The sequence below is a fragment of the Silene latifolia genome, chromosome Y (genome assembly GCF_048544455.1).
Source record: "Silene latifolia isolate original U9 population chromosome Y, ASM4854445v1, whole genome shotgun sequence".
Classification (NCBI taxonomy): Eukaryota; Viridiplantae; Streptophyta; class Magnoliopsida; order Caryophyllales; family Caryophyllaceae; genus Silene; species Silene latifolia.
In genome coordinates, this window is record NC_133538.1 from 314,508,244 (window position 1) to 314,528,356 (window position 20,113).

A 20,113-nucleotide genomic window follows, 5' to 3' on the forward strand; every position below is an offset into this window, starting at 1 on the left:
TTTCGTCTCAAGTTTCGAGGGCGAAACTTTTTAAAAGGTGGGATGATTGTAACACCCCGCACTTTCCTTATATTTTTAAATAAACTTTTAAGCGATTTTTATTAAATAATTATTATTTAAAGCTTATTTTCATAAAATATAGCCGTAGCCGTGTGACGGTGATAATAGTGTAGATTTTAATAATATTATTCTCCGACTCGAGTTATAGTAGACTTGGGACGAAAATTCTAGTGGATACCGACTCATTTTGAGTTATTGGGCTTAACTTGACTCATGGGCCTTTTTCCCCTCTTTTCTCTACACTAACCCTCAACTAAACCCTCACAACTTCATCTCCCTCATTCTAAATTTCTGAAATTTCCCCAACAACCTCATCACCATTGTTAAACCCTTGCTCTCAACCCTAAAATCACCATATCTCACTCAATTCTTCACCAATCTCGTTCCTTTTCGCGCCATTCTCTTCCTTTTCTCATTTCCCTTCTTTCTAAGTAAGAAAGTTGTCATCTTTCTCTCTATTTCGAAATTATCATCTTTCAAGGATGTGAATTCTTGACTTAATATCTCTATTTTTGTGTTTAGGGGAGAACTTGGACAACCCGGAGGAGGATAGCTACATCATTGACGAGTCTTTGGAAGATTGAAGTGCAAAAAGGTAACGGTGATGGGTTACTCGACTTTTATGTTAAAATTGTGTGGTTTTATGTAGTTATAATCCCATATGAATGTTAAAAGTTGTATCTTTCATGATTGGTGCTAATTTGGATGTTGAATATCATGCTTTGTTTGCAATTCTCACATGTTGGGTTGAAAATCTCATACTACCCCCCCTTGAATCCGAAAATCCCCCATTCACATGCTTAAAGATGTAGTTTTTCCGAGTTAGAATCATGCTAGGATACGTAAACAATTGAAAGGAAATGATGTTTGTTGGTTTCAAATGGTTTGGGAATGTCTTTGCATTGAATCCGTGTAGCTGTAGTCCCAGCAGGTGGATCGAATCACGCCGGTCCGCCGACCGGCTGGGAGATTCTGTAAGTTTTGACACATTTTCATAAGCATGTAGTCCCAGTAGGGTGATCGGCGGCCAAACCAACCACCGGGAGTTCCCCGTAAGTTTTGGACAATTTTTAGTATGGCTGTATTCCCAGCCGGGTGACCGGCAGCCGGGTGACCGGCTGGGAGTACACTTTAGGCTTTTTTTGTGTTTTTGGATATTGGCTGTATTCCCAGCCGGGTGACCGGCAGCCGGGTGACCGGCTGGGAGTACACTGAAGCCCTTTTTGTGTTTTGGAAACTTGGCTGTATTCCCAGTAGGACCGGCAATGGGTGACCTACTGGGAGTGCACTGAAGTTCTTTTTTGAGTGTTTTGAAAATTGGCTGTAGTCCCAGCCGGGTGACCGGCGGCCGGTCTACTGGCCGGCTGGGAGTACACTGTAAGTTTTATCGAATTTCTGACTTTGGCATGTTGTCCCAGCCGGTGGCCCGGCGGCCGGTGCACCCCCCGGCTGGGAGTCCCCTGTTTGTTCTATTTCACTTACGACTTCTAATAATGATTGAGCTATGCATGCATCTTCTTTCCTATCGATAATTGGTTACTTTAAGACTCATTAATGTTATGATCATGCATAATGGTTATGGTTCTTATTCGGACCCGAATGTGACGTTTTACATTGTGAGACTACTCGACTTTCCCTATTTATTTGCCCTCGGACATTGGGTCACGGTTAGGTGCCATTGTTTCCGAGTTGGGCTATTCTTTTCCTTCCGCCTCTTTCGGACCGGGGGTCACGGTTAGGTGACAAGGTTCCGTTTGAGGTTACTCGAGTTTCGGCACGTTAGGTGTACCATATTTCGAGTCTTGGATACGATTTGGTATCGTTTGTCGAATCGGGTGTCGTCCATCCCGAGAGTCTGGCCAGGTTTAGACTAGGACCGTATTATGATCGTCGTCCTACCAAGAGGTTGGAGTCTAGAGGGTTGTCTTGTTTGAGTCTATACTTTGTAAATTGTCTTACATTTGAGTCGGGTTGACATGTGACAGTTTGATCTAATAATTCCTCTCTCTTTTATGCGTAACAACTCTTATTGCATTTTGTATACTAATCATGATCCTTCCGTCACCGTAAGTATTTTACTCTCTTGCTTGTTTATTTAATTGAATTCTTAATTACTTGTATTTTGACATATTGTGGCTGGGAGAACCCTGAGTTACTCCCCACTGACTGTGGCTTTCATATTTATTATGAATGACAGGTTGGTGATGAAGCTTAAGTGGGCAAGACCGTGTGAGCTAGCGAGTTCTTACCTTGGACCTTATTAGTTATCACATAATAGACTCACCTACTCTTGAACTTATGTTAATTCGTGGGATATCTTTTCCCCAATAAATAGACTTGTATTGTAAACTTAAACTTAACTATCTAGACTTGTTTATCGTATTGGTGATACCTCGCGTTGGACTTCATTAGAAGTCTTAAAGGTTTTAAAAATCTCGTGTTTCCGCCACGATTTACTAGTCACTTTTAGTTACCTCAACGAGGGGTGTCACACCGTAACACCCACACAACAACCCAACAACAGCGGCAGAGGTGGCCGGACAACGGAGGACAAGGAGGAGCAGCAACCAACAGTACGAGAAAAAGAAAAGAAAAACGCAAAAAAGAACCTACGGTAAAAACAGTTGGAAACTCACCGGTGATAGGAAGTGAACAGTGCAGGCAGTCGTCGGCCACCACGTCAAGGACCGGCGACGTGAGGTCTGATGGCCCAGCAGTGGTGGCGCAGGTGTACCGGTCGCAGACAGGCGACAAGGCTCCCTGAGAAAGACGACTTACTGCACGCGAAACACCCTCCTAACAGAAGACCCTCGCCGGAAAACGACCAACAAAACCTTCCCTTGACCGGCGACGTAAGGTCTAAAGGTCGACGTGGGGTGGATGTTGGTAGCCAACGACGGCAACTCAACGGAAAAAGAAGCCCTAAATCGCAGAACCTTTCTGCCCTAATTCGCGAAACCAACACCCCAACCGACAACCAAACACCGATGATCAAACGCCGACGGTGTGAAGGTGCTGATGGTGGCGGCAGTAGGCGGTAGAGGCAGCAGCGAACGACACTAGGGTACGATCGCCTGAGTCGCACTTCCCTCTCCTCTCTCCTCTCTTATTATTATTATTATTATTATTATTATTATTATTATTATTATTATTATTATTATTATTATTATTATTATTATTATTATTATTAGAACATAATTAGACATAAAATATTATAGCATATTAGGAGGTTTTTGAGAGTTGTCACATGACAATTAATTACTACTCAAGTTAGTCTTTTAATGGTATTTTATTAGATGATTTAGCTAGTCATTTAACTATATTGTATAGATAAAAATATATTTCAACGCGGGCATCGGCAATCCAAAGGCATTTTGGCAAAAAAATTGGGAAAGATGATATTTTGAAAATTGTATATGTAGTTGATTCATATGTGGGTGGGGTAAAATAACAGGGATTACTAATCCGATTTTGGTTTTTTTAAAGAAGGAAAAGAGAGTGGATTAAAAAATAATTTATTGCTAGGTGGCTTTTAGTCGATGTCTACGTGACATTTATAATCCTAGGTGGCTTTTAGTCGATGTCTACGTGACATTTAATAGGTGTTTCAAGCAGCCTTTTAATAAAACTTTATAGATTAGAGTGACACACGGATTAAGATGTGACATTGCAAATGCACACGTGGCTTTTTCTTATCCTACGTGGCATTGTCCGCGTGACCTTTTGAGACTAGCCTTTTAATAAGATTTTATAGATAAGATGGAAATTGTGATAATATGCAGATTTGGAAAACAATTTACATTTTCGTAAATTTCTAGCTAATTTATCTGTTAATATTTGTTATATTCTTTTGAGCTCTCATATTTTGTTTGCTCTATTAATTTACCGGTCATATTTTTTTCGTTTATTTAGATAAGATGCTTTCTTTTTAAGATTACTTTTTTAGTGTATCTCAAGTTTCACAAACTCCAATACGATTGAAGTATCTTGCCGATGTTACTACATTTTCTTACTTTTTCGAGGGCTGAGGTATTTGTATCATGCACTTCCATCTATGAGATACCTGAAGTTGAAGTTATAAACCTACATATCTATCATTTGATCAATTCATGATTAAAATTTTTATTAAAACCACGAAGAATCATATAGTAAAAATATAAACCTAAAAAAGACCCTTAAAAATCCCGTGATTTTCACGGGATACAAAACTAGTTGAACACTTATAAAACAAAGCCAAAATCTTCTCAATTTGGAAAAAAAATCAAAACTTTGATCCAGTATCCAATAGTAGTGACTGGGTATCCAATAGTTGTGACTGGGTATAAGTAATTCTTTTACTGTGTCATATGAATCGCAATGTCAATACAATATATGGCGAGGGAGATTCACAATATCTCGATCTTAACCGTTTAGGCTAAGGTCTCTTCAATAACCCATTGAAACCTTTTAGAGGCCGTTTGGTTCAAGACGGTGGAATGGAATGGATTAGAATCTCATACCATAGAGGTATGGATTGAGATCCCCATACCACTCTAAACTTGTTTGGTATGTTTATTTTTTACACTATGAAGGAATGGAGTTGGAAACTTGAGTGAAGACTTAGGTATGAGATTCTAGGGGGATGAAATGGAGTTAGAATCCATCCGGTATCTAACTCCATGCCAAAACAAGCCAACCAAACACTAGATTTGCCCAAATCCATTCCTATCCATTCCAAACCCCTCAACCAAACACCCCATTAATTTACGCTACTTTTAAAAAATCCGACAAATCAAATTTAATAGACGAGACGATCACAAACGGTGAATATCGTGGCAACATATATAGAGTGAAACCGCTCAACCTCAACTCCACCCCTCCATATATCCTCTTCTCTCAACAAAACACACAACAAAAACATGAACAACGATCTTCCAACCGCTGGTAATTTTCATTTTTACTGTTTTTTTTAACCTTTTAGTTTTCACTTTCGCCCCCTTAATTACCTATTTCAATTTAATTCGTAATTTTGTAGGTATGAGTGCAGAAGATAAAGCTACACTTGTTGATGCACTTAAGGTTTACTGATTTTCCCTCTCTTTCTATTTATAGTAACTAAAATTAAAATTAGGATTTATAAAATGTTAATTTAGATTGTTTTTATGATTTTTGTTTGAAATGTTTTGCAGAATAAATTGCAGAATTTGGCAGTTGAAGGTGATTCGGATTTTATTGAATCGTTGACGCCTATTGTTAGAAAGCGTGTCGAAGCGCTTCGTGTTCTCCAGGTTTTATTTTCGATTTTGATTTTCATCTGAATTTGACTTGACTGTGTTTGTTGATTAATGCGTTATTTTGACTTAATTTGATTAGGTTAATTTTAGTGTATGGTAGATTGTTAGGGTTTATTGTTTTCCCCCAAAAAGTTACGATTGCATTCCTTATTGGTTTTAAACTTTTAATAGGATGTAGTATTCGGAATATTACGAGGATATTGATAGTTAAGTATAGTGTATTACTCCCTGCATCATCATTTGTTTGCCTTTTTTTTTCTCCTTATTACCGTCGAGGAGTAATTAATCAAAGGTAAACAAATGATTGAGGCAGTGAAAGTATTATGATCTCGTTTCCGAACATATGAGCTTAAAGTTGTACTACTACATATTGAGACTTTGACATTGGTTAAGATACAATCGAAAGCTTTTGCTAAACCATTTCTATTATATTGTTATTTACAAGTTTGTCCTAAATAAATGATTAATTAATCCGGTCATTTCAATTGTTTGTTTAACTTTGATTGAAATACCAATCTATTGGAGTCGTTTATGTTTATCGTTTTATTGGAGTATATTCCTTATTAGGAAGACTCGTTTAAGATATTTGTAGTCTTCACGTGTCCGATTTCTCTACAAATGAATTTTCAATCGATAGTGATCAATCATTTTGAATCAAAGTGGGTGCTTTACTTTAGTGTATTGTAGTATTTTCTCAATATTTTGCATTATTTTGAATTGATTTGATTGAAAAATTATGATTGCATTCCTTTTTGGTTTATTCTATACAATTGATTGCCCCGTCCGTTCCAAATATTTACTTACTTCGTAGTGAGTATTATCTATGTTTAGAGATATGTTGGAGTAGGGAATACTTGTTTAAGATAATTCTGGCCTTAATACTAGGGAGCTTTTTTTTTGGTAATATTGTGATTGTAGTATAGATTTTAGTGATTTTGATCCATTATACGTTTAACTGTGTTAGCTTACGGAGTAGGGCCTTAGGCATCAAGTAGGGTTGTCCGGATTGTCACGCTTGTAGGGATTTAGAGCCGGTGTTGGCAATGGTGTTGATTGGTAGTTGGGGTTTTTGGTATGATAACAGTGTGTTTATGTGAAATGATGGTACACAAAGTAAGGGTAGGAGTTGTAGTACAGAGAAAAAAAAAGGATCAGATCAGAGCTGAATGCATTTGTTGCCAGATGTTTGGATTGGCAGTATCGGCCACTCTTTTCTTTTTAATGCTAGGTTTGCTTGAATTAGCGGCTCGACGTTGGCAGTAGCACATTAGGCTTCTTCTCATAGGAAACAGATATACATCAATAATGTGGTCCTGACTTTGGCGTGTCATTTGTCATCTTACCTTGCTTTGGTGGTCATAAATTTGCACTATGTTTCAGTTGTCGTGTGTGGTAATCTCTTTTTTTTTGCTTGAAATCGTAGTTGTATAGTTGGTGTTGACTTATTTCTTCTACTTTAAAGCACTCTGCTTTGTTTTTCAATGCCTACTTTTTTAATGCATGGACATTTTTAAAGCCGTCACTGGTTTTTGTTCTGTGGCAGTAGAATTCTCTACCTGCATTCATTCTATTGTTTCTCGTGGCTTAAGTTTTCGTTTTTAATAATTCTGCAACGATCCTTTCAGCATGTTCGGCTGGCCATTGAGCATCAAATTCTCTCCTCTCATGTTGTGTAGCACTCTCATCTGTCTGCTTTCCTTTAATTCTCATTTAGGGAGAACATGATGAGCTAGAGTCCAAATTCTTTGAGGAGCGAGCGGCTCTAGAAGCTAAATATCAAAAGCTCTATAAACCACTTTACACAAAGGTATCTTTCTGATGATTGCTAGCAAATTACGCTTTGGTTTCCTTGTTCCTGAGAGCAGGGTGCATGTGATAGTGTGGGCTCTGTAATGTTTGTCTAATTAATTTCTGTTTCCGTTCCCATCATCTATAGAGGTACGAAATTGTGAATGGTGTAGTTGAGGTTGACGGAGTTGCAAATGAAGCCACACAGGAGCAGGGAGAGGAAAAAGCATCCGAAGGTAGCAGTTCTCACTTCTTCGAGCTTAATTTTGCTACGGAACACTTTGAAACAGTCTCACAAGGGCTAGCAATCTAAATTTTAAATGTTTTTTGCTAACTGAATTGCACATGGTTTTTTCTATGCTTCTTTCAGAGAAAGGCGTACCTAACTTTTGGCTCACCGCAATGCAGACCAATGAAATTTTATCTGAGGAGGTGATTGTCTGCCGATTTAGACATTTATTTAGCAGTCCGTTTTATTTGATGTTTATCATTATAACTTGAAAAATATTGCCTATCTCTTGGTTTCAGATCACTGAGCGTGATGAAGAAGCTCTTAAGTATCTTAAAGATATTAAGTGGGCTAGGAATGACGATCCAAAGGGCTTCAAGCTTGAGTTCTTTTTTGATGAAAACCCGTATTTTAAAAATGCAGTTCTTAGTAAGATTTATCATATGGTTGATGAGGATGAACCTATTCTAGAGAAGGCAATAGGGTAAGCTGCTTATCACTTTGGTCTGTAACTTTTAGTACCCATGTCACTTGATTTATCTTACTGTTTCGCTAATTTGTAGGACGGAGATCGAATGGCTTCCTGGGAAGTGTTTGACTCAAAAGATCCTAAAGAAAAAGCCTAAAAAGGGGTCCAAGAATACCAAACCTATTACTAAGATTGAAAAATGTGAGAGTTTTTTCAACTTTTTTAACCCTCCACATGTTCCGGAGGATGAAGATGATATTGATGATGATGCAGTAAGTGTGTTGTTTGAAAGTTTTTTAATTATCTACGTTCGTAACTTAAGAATTACTAATTCAAAACTTGACAGGCTGAGGAGCTTCAAAATTTAATGGAGCAAGACTATGAGATAGGGTGAGTCGGCCACATAAGCATACGACGATTTCTTCTGCTGCCATACTTTTATGTTGCCTTATTACTCCTGATGATATGATTTGTTCATGCAGCTCTACCATTCGAGACAAGATTATTCCCCATGCTGTATCATGGTTCACAGGGGAGGCTGTTCAGGGAGATGAGTTTGAGGATATAGATGATGATGAGGATGATGGTGATGATGATGCAGACGATGATGATGAAGAAGAGAGTGGTGATGACGATGATGATGATGATGACGACGATGGAGAGGAACCAAAGAGATCGATACCAGTTTCTTGATCACTCATATTGCAAGTACTATTTTTCACCCTTCCCTTTCTACCTCATACCAAGTTTATGGTAGTTGCAAATCCTTCTATCATTATTACTTAATTAATTCGTTTGGTTTCTTTGCTTTTCCTCTTTCGTGAAGGATTTGTAATATGGTTGCTCGAAACATAAAATGAAATTATATACATGGTTTTGTTTCTTAAGTACCCTTTGAGTTCGACTCAGCCTTCATGGTACAATGGTTGATTTTGTCGATCCCTGCTCATTTATTACCCATGCTGTCTCTACATGGAGAAATTCTTCCTCTACGTGATATTGTGTAGAGTTTGAGTGGGATATTGGCCGGAAATACTTGTGTCTGATGATTTTACCTAAAGTGTAATTGTAAAGTTGTATTTTCTCCATCTCAGTCATTTTTTTTACCTTTTTTATTCGCGGTGAAAGGTATTTTAATCACAGTAAAACGAATGAATGGATCTGAAAAAGTACGTCAGTTCCTTAATACCCAGAAAAAAAGGCTATTTCTACCATAGTACCATTGTACCGTGACTCCGAATCGTTCTCTCTGTTATTAAAGAGGTCAAAAATTACATTTTCACATAAATGTTTGCCCTCATCAAAACACACTTAACGTTTAACAAATAAAATACAATGCATAATCAAATAGTGTAATTAAGACAAAAGAAATCTCTTTTAGAACTCTAAATCTAAGCTATGCGAGCTTTCTTCACGCTCCATGCCTTCAACTCGCTAACTTCAACAGTCGATGAGCCATAGTTGAAGGCGTACAAGTGAAAGTTCTTCAATGTCGCCAATGTCGGGTATGCTCTTGCTGTTATTACGTTCTTTCCTTTCGCTCCATAACTCTACCACGGAATGATCAATCTGCCATATATATAACCCGAGGAGTTTCATATTCAAGTAACCAAAAAACATACTCCGTATGTAAATCTTGTAATTTAACTTACCAATGTTCTTAAGGACAACCCCTCAGCAATCGGATCTACATCCACGAAAGTTCCATATGTCGTTTTGTCAATAGTCGGGTTTTTAGACGACCTATATACAAAAACATTAGCATTTTAATTGAGTCAGTCAAAAATCTACGTTACTCCACATTCTAAATATAGACGTTGAAAAATACGGCTTAAATCGAATTTACCTGCTTTGATCACTACACATTAGAACCACAAATTTTTCGTGATCTTTGAAAACTCTGAAGAAAACAGCAGTGTACTCTTCTAAGCCCTTGGACGCCAATGTTAATAGCCCAAATGGTCCGAGCCCACCTTTGACGGACACACCCTTTCGGCTACATAGCAATTGTGGGTCGGTCCAACTCGGGTTACATTTCTCAATTTTGCTCAAATCCTTGATCTTAAATGTTATTGACGCATCTGCCTGAAAATTTGCATAAAATTGCACAAGTTAAAACTGTATGAGTAAACAGTCTCATAGTATTAGACCGTCTTATTTTATAAAAAAATGTAACTAGTTGTGTAAAATTGTATTTCATGTAATACTTCGTATTTATGAGTCTCTGGGTACTCTATCGAGTAGGCCTTACTCTGTCGAGTGAGGGTGAGTTGCGTTTTAAAATAGTTTCTGACCTGTTGGGTACTCGATCGAGTAAGGGGGCACTCGATCGAGTACCTTAGCTACTCGATCGAGTAGCCGGTTTACGGGGAGTTATTTCTCGGGTTTTGTTAATTATGCGATTAAAGTATTTAAACTTTTCCGTCATTGTTCTTAAACACTTTTCAAAACCTAAATTACTGTCAAGAGAGAAAGCAAATTACGTTCTTCACTTTAATCGCATTGTTAGCAAATCCCGGAGTTTGGAAGGTCGGATTTCACAGTTCGTTATACCGTTGAGATCCTTGCGTCGAGGGTAAGACCTATGTACCATTTGTATAGTATTTCCTTTAAGTTGTTTAAACCCTAATATGGGGATTTGGGGGTTTTGTGTAGATTGTGATTTGGTAGTGTTATATGTTTGTATGATAGGAGGAGGTTTTGTAGAAGAGACTTTTTGATACAGCTGTAGAGACCGTCTGATTGTTGTGCTTTCCAGGTAGGATTTCCTACTCAGTATTAGTCCCATAATGAGATGATTGCAGATGTGTTGAGATTTATTGTTTGATTAATATCGTAATTGTATTGTGACGGTTGTGATTGTGATTGTTTGTCTATGGTTCTCGAGATGCGTTCTCGGCTGAGTGGAGTCACTTGCGGGAGTGGCTTCACGCCCTAGTTTCGCCCTTCGTGGAACCCGCCACGGAAGGGGATGTGCACATTAATGGATAGGGTTATCGCTCAATATGAGGAGCGGGGATTAGGTGGGTACGGCTGCGGTCCCCCACTGGCGGTAGGTCCAAAGGGATGTCGGTGATTGAGATTGATGGGACCGGTGTGATTGTGTGTGTGTGTGACGGTGTAAGTTTGCTGTTTGTCTTATTGTTGATATATATATAAGTTGTGTGATTAGTACTCGACCCGGTTGTTGTTTTGTAAAACTGCGGTGATCCATTCGGGGATGGTGAGCGATAATTGAAAGCGAGTTTGAGTTGACTCACGATAATCGGGATGTGCCACCGTCTGACGATAGAAGTCTTCCGCTGTAGCTTCGTAGTTTTATAAACTTTACTTTTAGTTGATTATACAGTTGGTTTAAGGACTTGTACCCGTATTTTGGGATTTGGCTTCAGTTGTACTTTTCACTAAAGTTATATCATTTAAAGTTGTTTCGTTATTGTCTTATGAATATCATGCCTCGGGTAACCGAGATGGTGACATCCTTATACCTGAGTGGTCCTGGTAAGGCACTTGGAGTATGGGGGTGTTACAAATGGTATCAGAGCGACGATCCTGAAACCTGTAACCAATGAATTTAATGAATATAGGGAGTCAATTAAAATGAACCCGGGATAAAGGTTGTAGGAGCTAATGCAAAGGCTTGAGAGACGTCCTAAAGTCGCGAACTTGCCCTACAATTTTGAACCGGTCACCATGGGATATGAGTCGGGATCGCTATGTGTTTATCTTGTGAATTGTGTACTTATATGGTGATGTGTGGCATGAATCAGTGGATGTATGTATGTGGAGAATGGGGAATGTGTAGAAAAGATGGTGATGATGTGATTTCGTAAGCTATTGATTGAAAGCATGATAGTTGGTTTACAATGTTGTTTTGAATCGTAGGAAAAGTATATGAGAATGATGAATGATGTGGTAGAAAAAGGAAGTAGTTCATATGTGATGAGTAATGATGTTGCAGGATGGATGATTCATAATGTGACATAATAATAACATGTGAATAGAATGTTGTGTTGTATACGTATATTTTGTTTGCATAGAGTTGTATGATAAGTTTATGTACTTGTCCACGATTGTTCATGTGTATATGTTGTAAGAAGTGTGTAGCTGTAATGGATGAATTGGTTGGAAGAGATTAAGTAAGTAATTGCATAAGAATATGAAATTCATGTGTGTGGAGCATGTTTATGTGGGTAATGGATTGTATAATGTTGCAATGTTAGTAACATGTGAATAGGAGATTTTATGTCGTATATTATGTTATTGTGTACGTAAAGTTATAAAATAAAAGCATGTGGGTAAATCGTGATTGACAAGTTAAATAATCTATGTGCATGATGAATGTTGTTGCTTGACTTTTGAAAATAGTAACATATGATTATGAATACTGGTTTTATGAGTTTTGGACTGGTTTTGTTTGCTTGGTTGTTGTTTAAGCTGTTTGGAAGTAAAAATCAAATAGTTATGTCGTCTGATTACAGCAAAGTTGTCTTTAAACTGTTATAACTTGAGATGCATAAATGATTTTTATGTGATTCCAATTGGAGGTGATAGTTTGTTCTTTTACGATTCCAACGATAGGTCACACGCCCAAAACGACCAAGAAATGAGTGAGTTATGACTGTTTTACGAAAACTGGACAGTGCTGAGAAATGCGTAGGTACTCGATCGAGTAGCCTTGGTACTCGATCGAGTAGGGGGGAACTCGATCGAGTACGTCAGTTACTCGATCGAGTGGCCCTGGTAATTTGTTTTTCGTGCTTCTGATCTTCACCTACTCGATCAAGTAAGTCACTTACTCGATCGAGTGGCCTGTACTCGATCTAGTGACCCCTATTTTGGGTCATATGCTTATCTTTTGACTTCGTTGCATATTATGTTTAATTCAAAGATGTTATTTTACTTATTTATGCATTGTTTTACATGTATGTTGATCCTGATGCGTAAGTTACCCAATCTTATGGTGTAGTGAGTGACACCTGTGGTAAGTAGGAGTTCGGTGGGAGGACATGAGTTCTATGTGTTGTGATAGATAGTGGAAAAAGAAAAGGGAGATTGGTATGGCTTAATTGAGGCATAGAGCATGTTTTGTGAGACGGGATGAGTGATATGATTGTGTGTTGAGTAATGTAAGAGTAAGTGAATGTGGGCAAAGAGTGATGTAAGTTTAAGGAACGTGAGAATGAAAAGATTGAAAGAAAGGATGTGGATAGTAGCAACCTGAGATGTATAACGAATTATGGAAGGAGATGGTTAGAAATAGTGTTGAGTAAGAATATATGTAATGAAAGGTCGTTTTAGAGGAATTGAGAAGAGTGGTATATAGTGAACTTAATGGAGACATGTCGCGACGTGGATTTGCAGATAGTGACTGAGTTTGGAAATTTGTGTTATCGAGAGACGAAACTAATGTGTGATTTCCTTGGGCAATTAACGGTAAAAAAAAAAATGATTTCTAGAGATGTAATTGTTTGAACTTTAAATGTTGATTTTTATGGACAAATTAACGACAAGTGTGAGTGAGTGGAGTGATGAGAGGGGACACATGGTAAGGAAAAGTGAGATAATATCGATAAGAAATAATGGGATTGGAATTTTGGAGCAATGAGAAGGTGATCGGAGCACTAAAAAGTTAGGAAGAAGTAATAAGGAGTTGAATGGTCAATTGCTTTAGTCGAGTGTAAAAAGAAAAGCATGAGGGGAGTAAAACTAAGAAAATGTTCACCGGAGTTATGTGATATAAAAGTAAGGAATCGTCAAGATGCATGATAATATCATGAGGAATTGAATTAATGATTATACAGGAGCTTCGGAACAACAAGATTAGTCTTGAGTTTTGAGGAATTAAGGAAAGTAAGAAGTTGGTAGAATATCTGCAGGATATGAGATTTTGGTGGAGAGTTAGATGATGATACAATTAAGGATAGTATTGGAAATAATGTTGAGGTAATTTTGTTGATGGATTTGATGCTCGTTATTGGGGATGATAACCAAAGATAGGGAAGAAACGGTGATGTTTAGAGATGAGTGTAAAAAGTTTGATGTACGAACGGTAGTTGTGTGGAGGTGTTGTCGCTAGTGGTTAAGGTTAATGATAAATAGGAAAGATGGCAATTCTACAGAGGCTGATTTTGTAGAGATTGAATTGATAGGTATGGTTGTGAGGAAGTATAAGACATAGTCTTAGGAGGCGGTTTCTTATAGTGAGTGTTAGCTGTATAGTTATGTGTGGCAGAAGGTACTGGTTATGCGAATGGAAGAATGTGATGAGGGGCATGCGAGTTAAGCTCAGGCGATAGGTAACCTTTGTTGAGTGGTAACTTACGTGATCAGGATTGATTGGTTGGATGTGATTACGGGTCTGTGATATATAAATGTTTGTGTGAGGTTTTGACCTCACAAGACGTGGTATGGTGTGATTATCATAAAGTTGTTATTTGAATGTTCTGTAATGCATGTTGAGTACGCTGATCTAATTGAATGATATTCAAAAAGGTAATAATTTGAGTGATCTGGCATGACTGGCTATACTTGTATGTATTCATGATACATGTCAATCTGTGATATGGTAAGGGGATGATATTCACGAGGTTATTATCTGTTTAATTCATAAAATATGTTGTGTTATGATTTAGTAAAGTGGATTTGAGTAAGTTTTTCTTGTCGAGAAGTTATTCTAGTCGGTATTTATGGGAGTTGTATGCAGTTGTGATGACTATCGATGTGGTTGTGGTGCCTCGGGTGGTGATCCGGGCACGATATTTAGTGTTGTGATGCGGGTATTTTCGCACTGCGGTGTGGCTGTTGGTGGCGGTGTTGTGATGCCGTCACCGGTTGTGGTGGAGTAGGCGGGATGATTATGATTCGAGTTTCAAAGTACATACCATCATACATAGATTGTTGTTTTGTTTGATGTTGCTTCTGTGAGTTTCGGTTTGTACGAGATAGACGATTGTTTTTGTTATCGATGTTTCTTACCAGTTAAGTTTTGAAATGAGGGCAGAGTATGATATGAAAGAGAGTTGTATATGTTTTCGTTGTTGGCATGTTATAGTGACATTCTGTTGATGGGACACAGTTGTCATAAGTTGTTACGGTACTTTTGGACCTTGTTTTAAGATGAGGCGTTAGACATAGTCATGGTAAGTGATTAGTGGAACATGTGTTATACTAATCTAGAAGCTGCACGTGGTTCATAATCAGTTTTTGGGACAGTGAGTGTAGGGTGTTGGGTATTAGTGTCATGTTAAGTTGTGTATGAGTTTTGCGGTAATGAAGGAAAGAACTTGAGGATCTAGTGTGAGTGTACGTAACGAGTGTGGATCGTGAGTTATACTTTTGGGAGATAGGTGCTTTACATAGAGAGGTATGTTGTTTTGCAGTAATAATGGAGAATTAGTATGGTGTTTTTGCTACGAGTTTTATGGTATAGGTTAGGTGGTGTGCCGAATGAGCTGAGGTATGAGGAATGTTTAAGTAAGAGAGCCTTGGATATATGCATGGCGAGTGTTTAGATTATAGGTGGTTATCTTTGACATACGGTGGTGATGAGGATAATGAGACGATATAGCTAGGATTTAGTATTAGTGAGTTACGAGGACGTAACATTTATCTTAAGAGGAGTAGGATGCAATAAAAGAAAGTTTCATGGTGGTGCATGTTGTAATATAATTGGAAGTAGAGTGTTAGCGTAGCGTAAAGGAGGGATTTGTTTTGTGGATGATACTTATAAAAGGCCATGGCAGTGCTTGTAGTAGTGTGATGCTTCGGAGTGTGAGAATATTTTATATAGTGTTGACAGTTGGAGGATGATATTATGAGTCTGAGTAAACTTCGAGGACGAAGTTCCTTTTAAGGGTGGTAGAATGTAACATTCCGTTTGATGTTATGGGTATTTTTATATTGGATTGGCTCTGGATGATATATTACGGAGCTAGTTAGTAGTGTATGGAGTTAGTGTTGAGAGAGATATAATGGAGTTGATACGATATCGTGAGCCATGTTGCGGAGGTAGGAATAGTTAGCGGAGTTGGTGTTACGAGTTCATGTTTGGAGTAGGCCTTACTCTGTCGAGTAAGGGTGAGTTGCGTTTTCAAATAATTTCTGACCTGTTGGGTACTCGATCGAGTAACTAGGATACTCGATCGAGTAAGGGGGCACTCGATCGAGTACCTTAGCTACTCGATCGAGTAGCCGGTTTACGGGGAGTTATTTCTCGGGTTTTGTTAATTATGCGATTAAAGTATTTAAGCTTTTCCGTCATTGTTCTTAAACACTTTTCAAAACCTAAATTACTGTCAAGAGAGAAAGCAAATTACGTTCTTCACTTTAATCGCATTGTTAGCAAATCCCGGAGTTTGGAAGGTCGGATTTCACCGTTCGTTATACCGTTGAGATCCTTGCGTCGAGGGTAAGACCTATGTACCATTTGTATAGTATTTCCTTTAAGTTGTTTAAACCCTAATATGGGGATTTGGGAGTTTTGTGTAGATTGTGATTTGGTAGTGTTATATGTTTGTATGATAGGAGGAGGTTTTGTAGAAGAGGCTTTTTGATACAGCTGTAGAGAACGTCTGATTGTTGTGCTTTCCAGGTAGGATTTCCTACTCAGTATTAGTCCCATAATGAGATGATTGTTGATGTGTTGAGATTTATTGTTTGATTAATATCGTAATTGTATTGTGACTGTTGTGATTGTGATTGTTTGTCTATGGTTCTCGAGATGCGTTCTCGGCTGAGTGGAGTCACTTGCGGGAGTGGCTTCACGCCCTAGTTTCGCCCTTCGTGGAACCCGCTACGGAAGGGGATGTGCACATTAATGGACAGGGTTATCGCTCAATATGAGGAGCGGGGATTAGGTGGGTACGGCTGTGGTCCCCACTGGCAGGGCTGGTCCAGTGGACAGTCGGCGATTGAGATTGATGGGACTGGTGTGATTGTGTGTGTGTGTGACGGTGTAAGCTGCCTGTTTGTCTTATTGTTGATATATATATAAGTTGTGTGATTAGTACTGACCCCGGTTGTTGTTTTGTAAAACCTGCGGTGATCCATTCGGGGATGGTGAGCAGAATTGAGCGAGGTTTGAGTTGAGTCTTGGGATAGGCCGGATGTGCCACCGTCCGACGATAGAAGTCTTCCGCTGTAGCTTCATAGTTTTATAAACTTTACTTTTAGTTGATTATACAGTTGGTTTGAGGACTTGTACCCGTATTTTGGGATTTGGTTCAGTTGTACTTTTCACTAAAGTTATATCATTTAAAGTTGTTTCGTTATTGTCTTATGAATATCATGTCTCGGGTAACCAAGATGGTGGCATCCTTATACCTGAGTGGTCCTGGTAAGACACTTGGAGTATGGGGGTGTTACATTTCACCTGTACAGCAGTAACACCTTTAACTTCAACAGACGACCCTCCTTTGAGTGCTCTGATGTTAAAATTAACCGGTCTTCGTCTCAACGTCTCAATATCCGCAATCGGCCATTGGATCAACTGCTTCTTAGATTTGTCTAGCCAAATTTGTCTTGGAATCGTCTGCATTTAAAATCGAAAAAAAATCTTCTAACAATAAGTTTTCAACAATCACTAAGACGACTCATGAACAAATCTACTATTTAACGAAACTTACATGAATCCCGGACCATCCTTTCTTAACATCGTCTTCGACAGAAGACGACTCATTAGCCCAACCGAGCAAAATCCTCCTTTTCTTCGACCCATCAAAAAACGTCTTAGACGCATAATATTTCCCATAATCGTACCTCAAACTAGAAGCGTTCATAAACCCGACATCAGGGGTAAAACCGTCTTTCTTCACGTTGTAATTCCCGACAGTATAAACATCATGCTTCGTATCGTCCAAACTAACCTTAAGTACATGCTTAACTCCTCTCCCAAAAATCGAGTCCTCGACCCCGATTCTATTACCGTTTGCATAAACCGGAAAAAAATCGGGACATTCCCACATTCCACTTTTTTGGAAAGAATACAATGGACGTTTAGCCAAACTCCAACGAATAAAATCTTTACTTTTAAATAACAACGCGACGCATTCGGTTCCAATCTTGTTTCCTACAAGGACTCTCCATTTACCATCTGGGAGGATCCAGGCAGTTGTCGGGTCTCGAAACGAGCTGGCATTGATACCGTTTTGTGGTGTAGGGTACATGACCGGGTTATTAGCCTTAGGCACGTACCATTCCTTAACAAATGGATCGTTTGGGTCCTTAGGTAGGGCTATGTCTTGGACTTGACCGTTTTGTTGGTTGATGATTCCGGTGAATAAAATAACTGGGTAATTTCCGGGGAGAATTGTGGCCGAACCAGACCAACTTCCGTATTTGTTGGCTGGGATTTCGGGTTTTATGGTTAAGAGTTGAGGTGACCAGTTTATCATGTCTGTCGATGTTGAATGGCCCCACACTGGGGGACCCCATACTACTCCATTTGGGTTGTATTGGTAGAATAAGTGGTATATTCCTTTGTATAACATTGGTGCTGCACTATATTACCGTTCACCCAAATTAATGACAATTAAAATTGTTAAACATTTTTAATTAATAACAAAGTATGGAGTATAAAATATACGAAAATGTTCTACAAAATATACGACAATTAATATACGAACATTTTTAATTAATAACAAATTAAATAGCTGGGTATATGTTCTATAGTAATATGGTACGCTATACCAAGTGTAATCAAGAATTTTTCAGTAAAAAAATATGCGCCCAATCGTTGCAAGAAGGGTGTGTTAATGTCGAGTTAATGTCCGTCATACTTGTCAAAATGTTCATAAGAATTAGATCAGAACGTAAACATGATGAATGTTTATTTTGCTATGACTAATTTATTCAAAAAGACGTGTTTTGAATTATAAATAATGAAAGTAAGTCAGAAACCATTTCTTAATTTGCAATATTATATGTCAAATGGTCAATATAAAAATTAAACTTGGATAAATATTACTTTGAAAGAGTGAAAATTATTAATATATAGACCCTGTTTGGTAAACAGCGGATTAATTTCAACATAAGCAAATTGCAAAAACAGATATAAATGACAGATTTTATCAGAAGGGTTGACTAGCCTATTATAATTAGCAGAATTAATTTGAGTGTTTAGTAATTTGCAGATTACGATTAGTAGATTGTTAGTTTTCTTTGTAAAATGGAGAAAATTTTCCTATTTTACAATATGTTAACCAATATGTTGGGTAAGCAGCATATTGTAAAACAGCATATTGACCCCAAATATGTTGTTTCAATATGTTTTACCAAACACTAAAATTAGCATATTGATTGGTCAAACATGCTAAAACCCTTTAATATGCTAAAAATTGGCCAATATACCGTTTATCAAACAGCAACTAGTTTAAAAACTCAGAGTCAATCAAGATTTAATTAGAAGGTTTAGTATACGGTATACTCAACTGTACTCTAAAAGTAGCGGGTACGGTTTCGGTCACCAAAAAATAAAAAGACGATACGAATTGACTTTTTAAAAAATTGACGACGAGATCCAAAAAGAGAGCACTAAAATACAGCTTGTCATGACTCATTGTAAAGCAACTTATTGGGAGCTTGTGACTTACATTTAGTTGAGACGTGCGCATTCGTGCATGAGATATATATGTATATACGTATTATTCTAATTCTAATTTAATTAATTCTACTGTCCGAAATAATTATTCTCATCTATCATTATACTCGTATATAATATTATTCTTTTATAAATTACGTTTTTGGTTTTCCATCAACGTGATTTTAAATGAAGTAAATAGTACTTCAACGTAAAGTTATGAAATTTATATCTTATTTGTTCCGAAAAATGTTCTCATATGACTAGTATTCCGCAATTGCATACCATGTACTCCATGTTACTTTTTGCTAGTAACTTAGTACTCGTATATTTTGAGAAATATTGAGTTCGAAAAATAAAACATACGGAGTATAAATAAGATTACGGAGTAATATTGTTATTATGTCGTCGTTAGGACTTTACGAGCATCCCCTTAAACTAAAAGAACAAGAGATTTTCAAGTTTTTCCCGCCTAAATGAGTTGCTCTATATTGGGCTTTGGGCTTCATTATATCCTATCTTTGACAGGCCATGCTGATTTAAAAAGGGGATAATATTTTTTCAACTTGCATTTCCCTTTATTTATTTACTACTATGAGAATAAAAATTTTCAATAGTTTTTCCTCCAAAGGAAGTTGGCTAAATAAGGAAACAAAACTCTATTTTTATTAAATTATTATCTTTTAGTTAAGATATAATCTTTAACAATTAGTCTC

At 37.7% G+C, this 20,113-nt stretch overlaps 1 protein-coding gene and 1 pseudogene across 1 annotated transcript; one reads left to right on the top strand and one right to left on the bottom strand.

Annotated features, from left to right (window-relative positions):
- Window positions 1–4,837: 4,837 nt before the first annotated feature.
- LOC141633714 (nucleosome assembly protein 1;4-like) lies at window positions 4,838–8,706 on the top strand. The gene is made up of 10 exons (XM_074446143.1): window positions 4,838–4,983; window positions 5,075–5,118; window positions 5,229–5,327; window positions 7,048–7,140; window positions 7,270–7,357; window positions 7,492–7,553; window positions 7,650–7,834; window positions 7,914–8,091; window positions 8,166–8,209; window positions 8,302–8,706. Exons 1-10 carry the CDS (start codon window positions 4,959–4,961, stop codon window positions 8,510–8,512), a joined length of 1,029 nt encoding a protein of 342 aa, XP_074302244.1. The 5' UTR covers window positions 4,838–4,958; the 3' UTR covers window positions 8,513–8,706.
- A 413-nt stretch (window positions 8,707–9,119) lies between these two features.
- On the bottom strand, window positions 9,120–18,309 carry LOC141627470 (beta-fructofuranosidase, insoluble isoenzyme CWINV1-like; annotated as a pseudogene).
- Between the last annotated feature and the right edge of the window lie 1,804 nt (window positions 18,310–20,113).

Coding starts and splice junctions, on each gene's coding strand:
- LOC141633714 (XM_074446143.1), top strand. CDS start 4,959: ATGAACAACGATCTTCCAACCGCTG. Junction 5,328..7,047: donor AAGCGCTTCGTGTTCTCCAG/GTTTTATTTTCG, acceptor ATTCTCATTTAG/GGAGAACATGATGAGCTAGA. Junction 7,141..7,269: donor ATAAACCACTTTACACAAAG/GTATCTTTCTGA, acceptor CATCATCTATAG/AGGTACGAAATTGTGAATGG.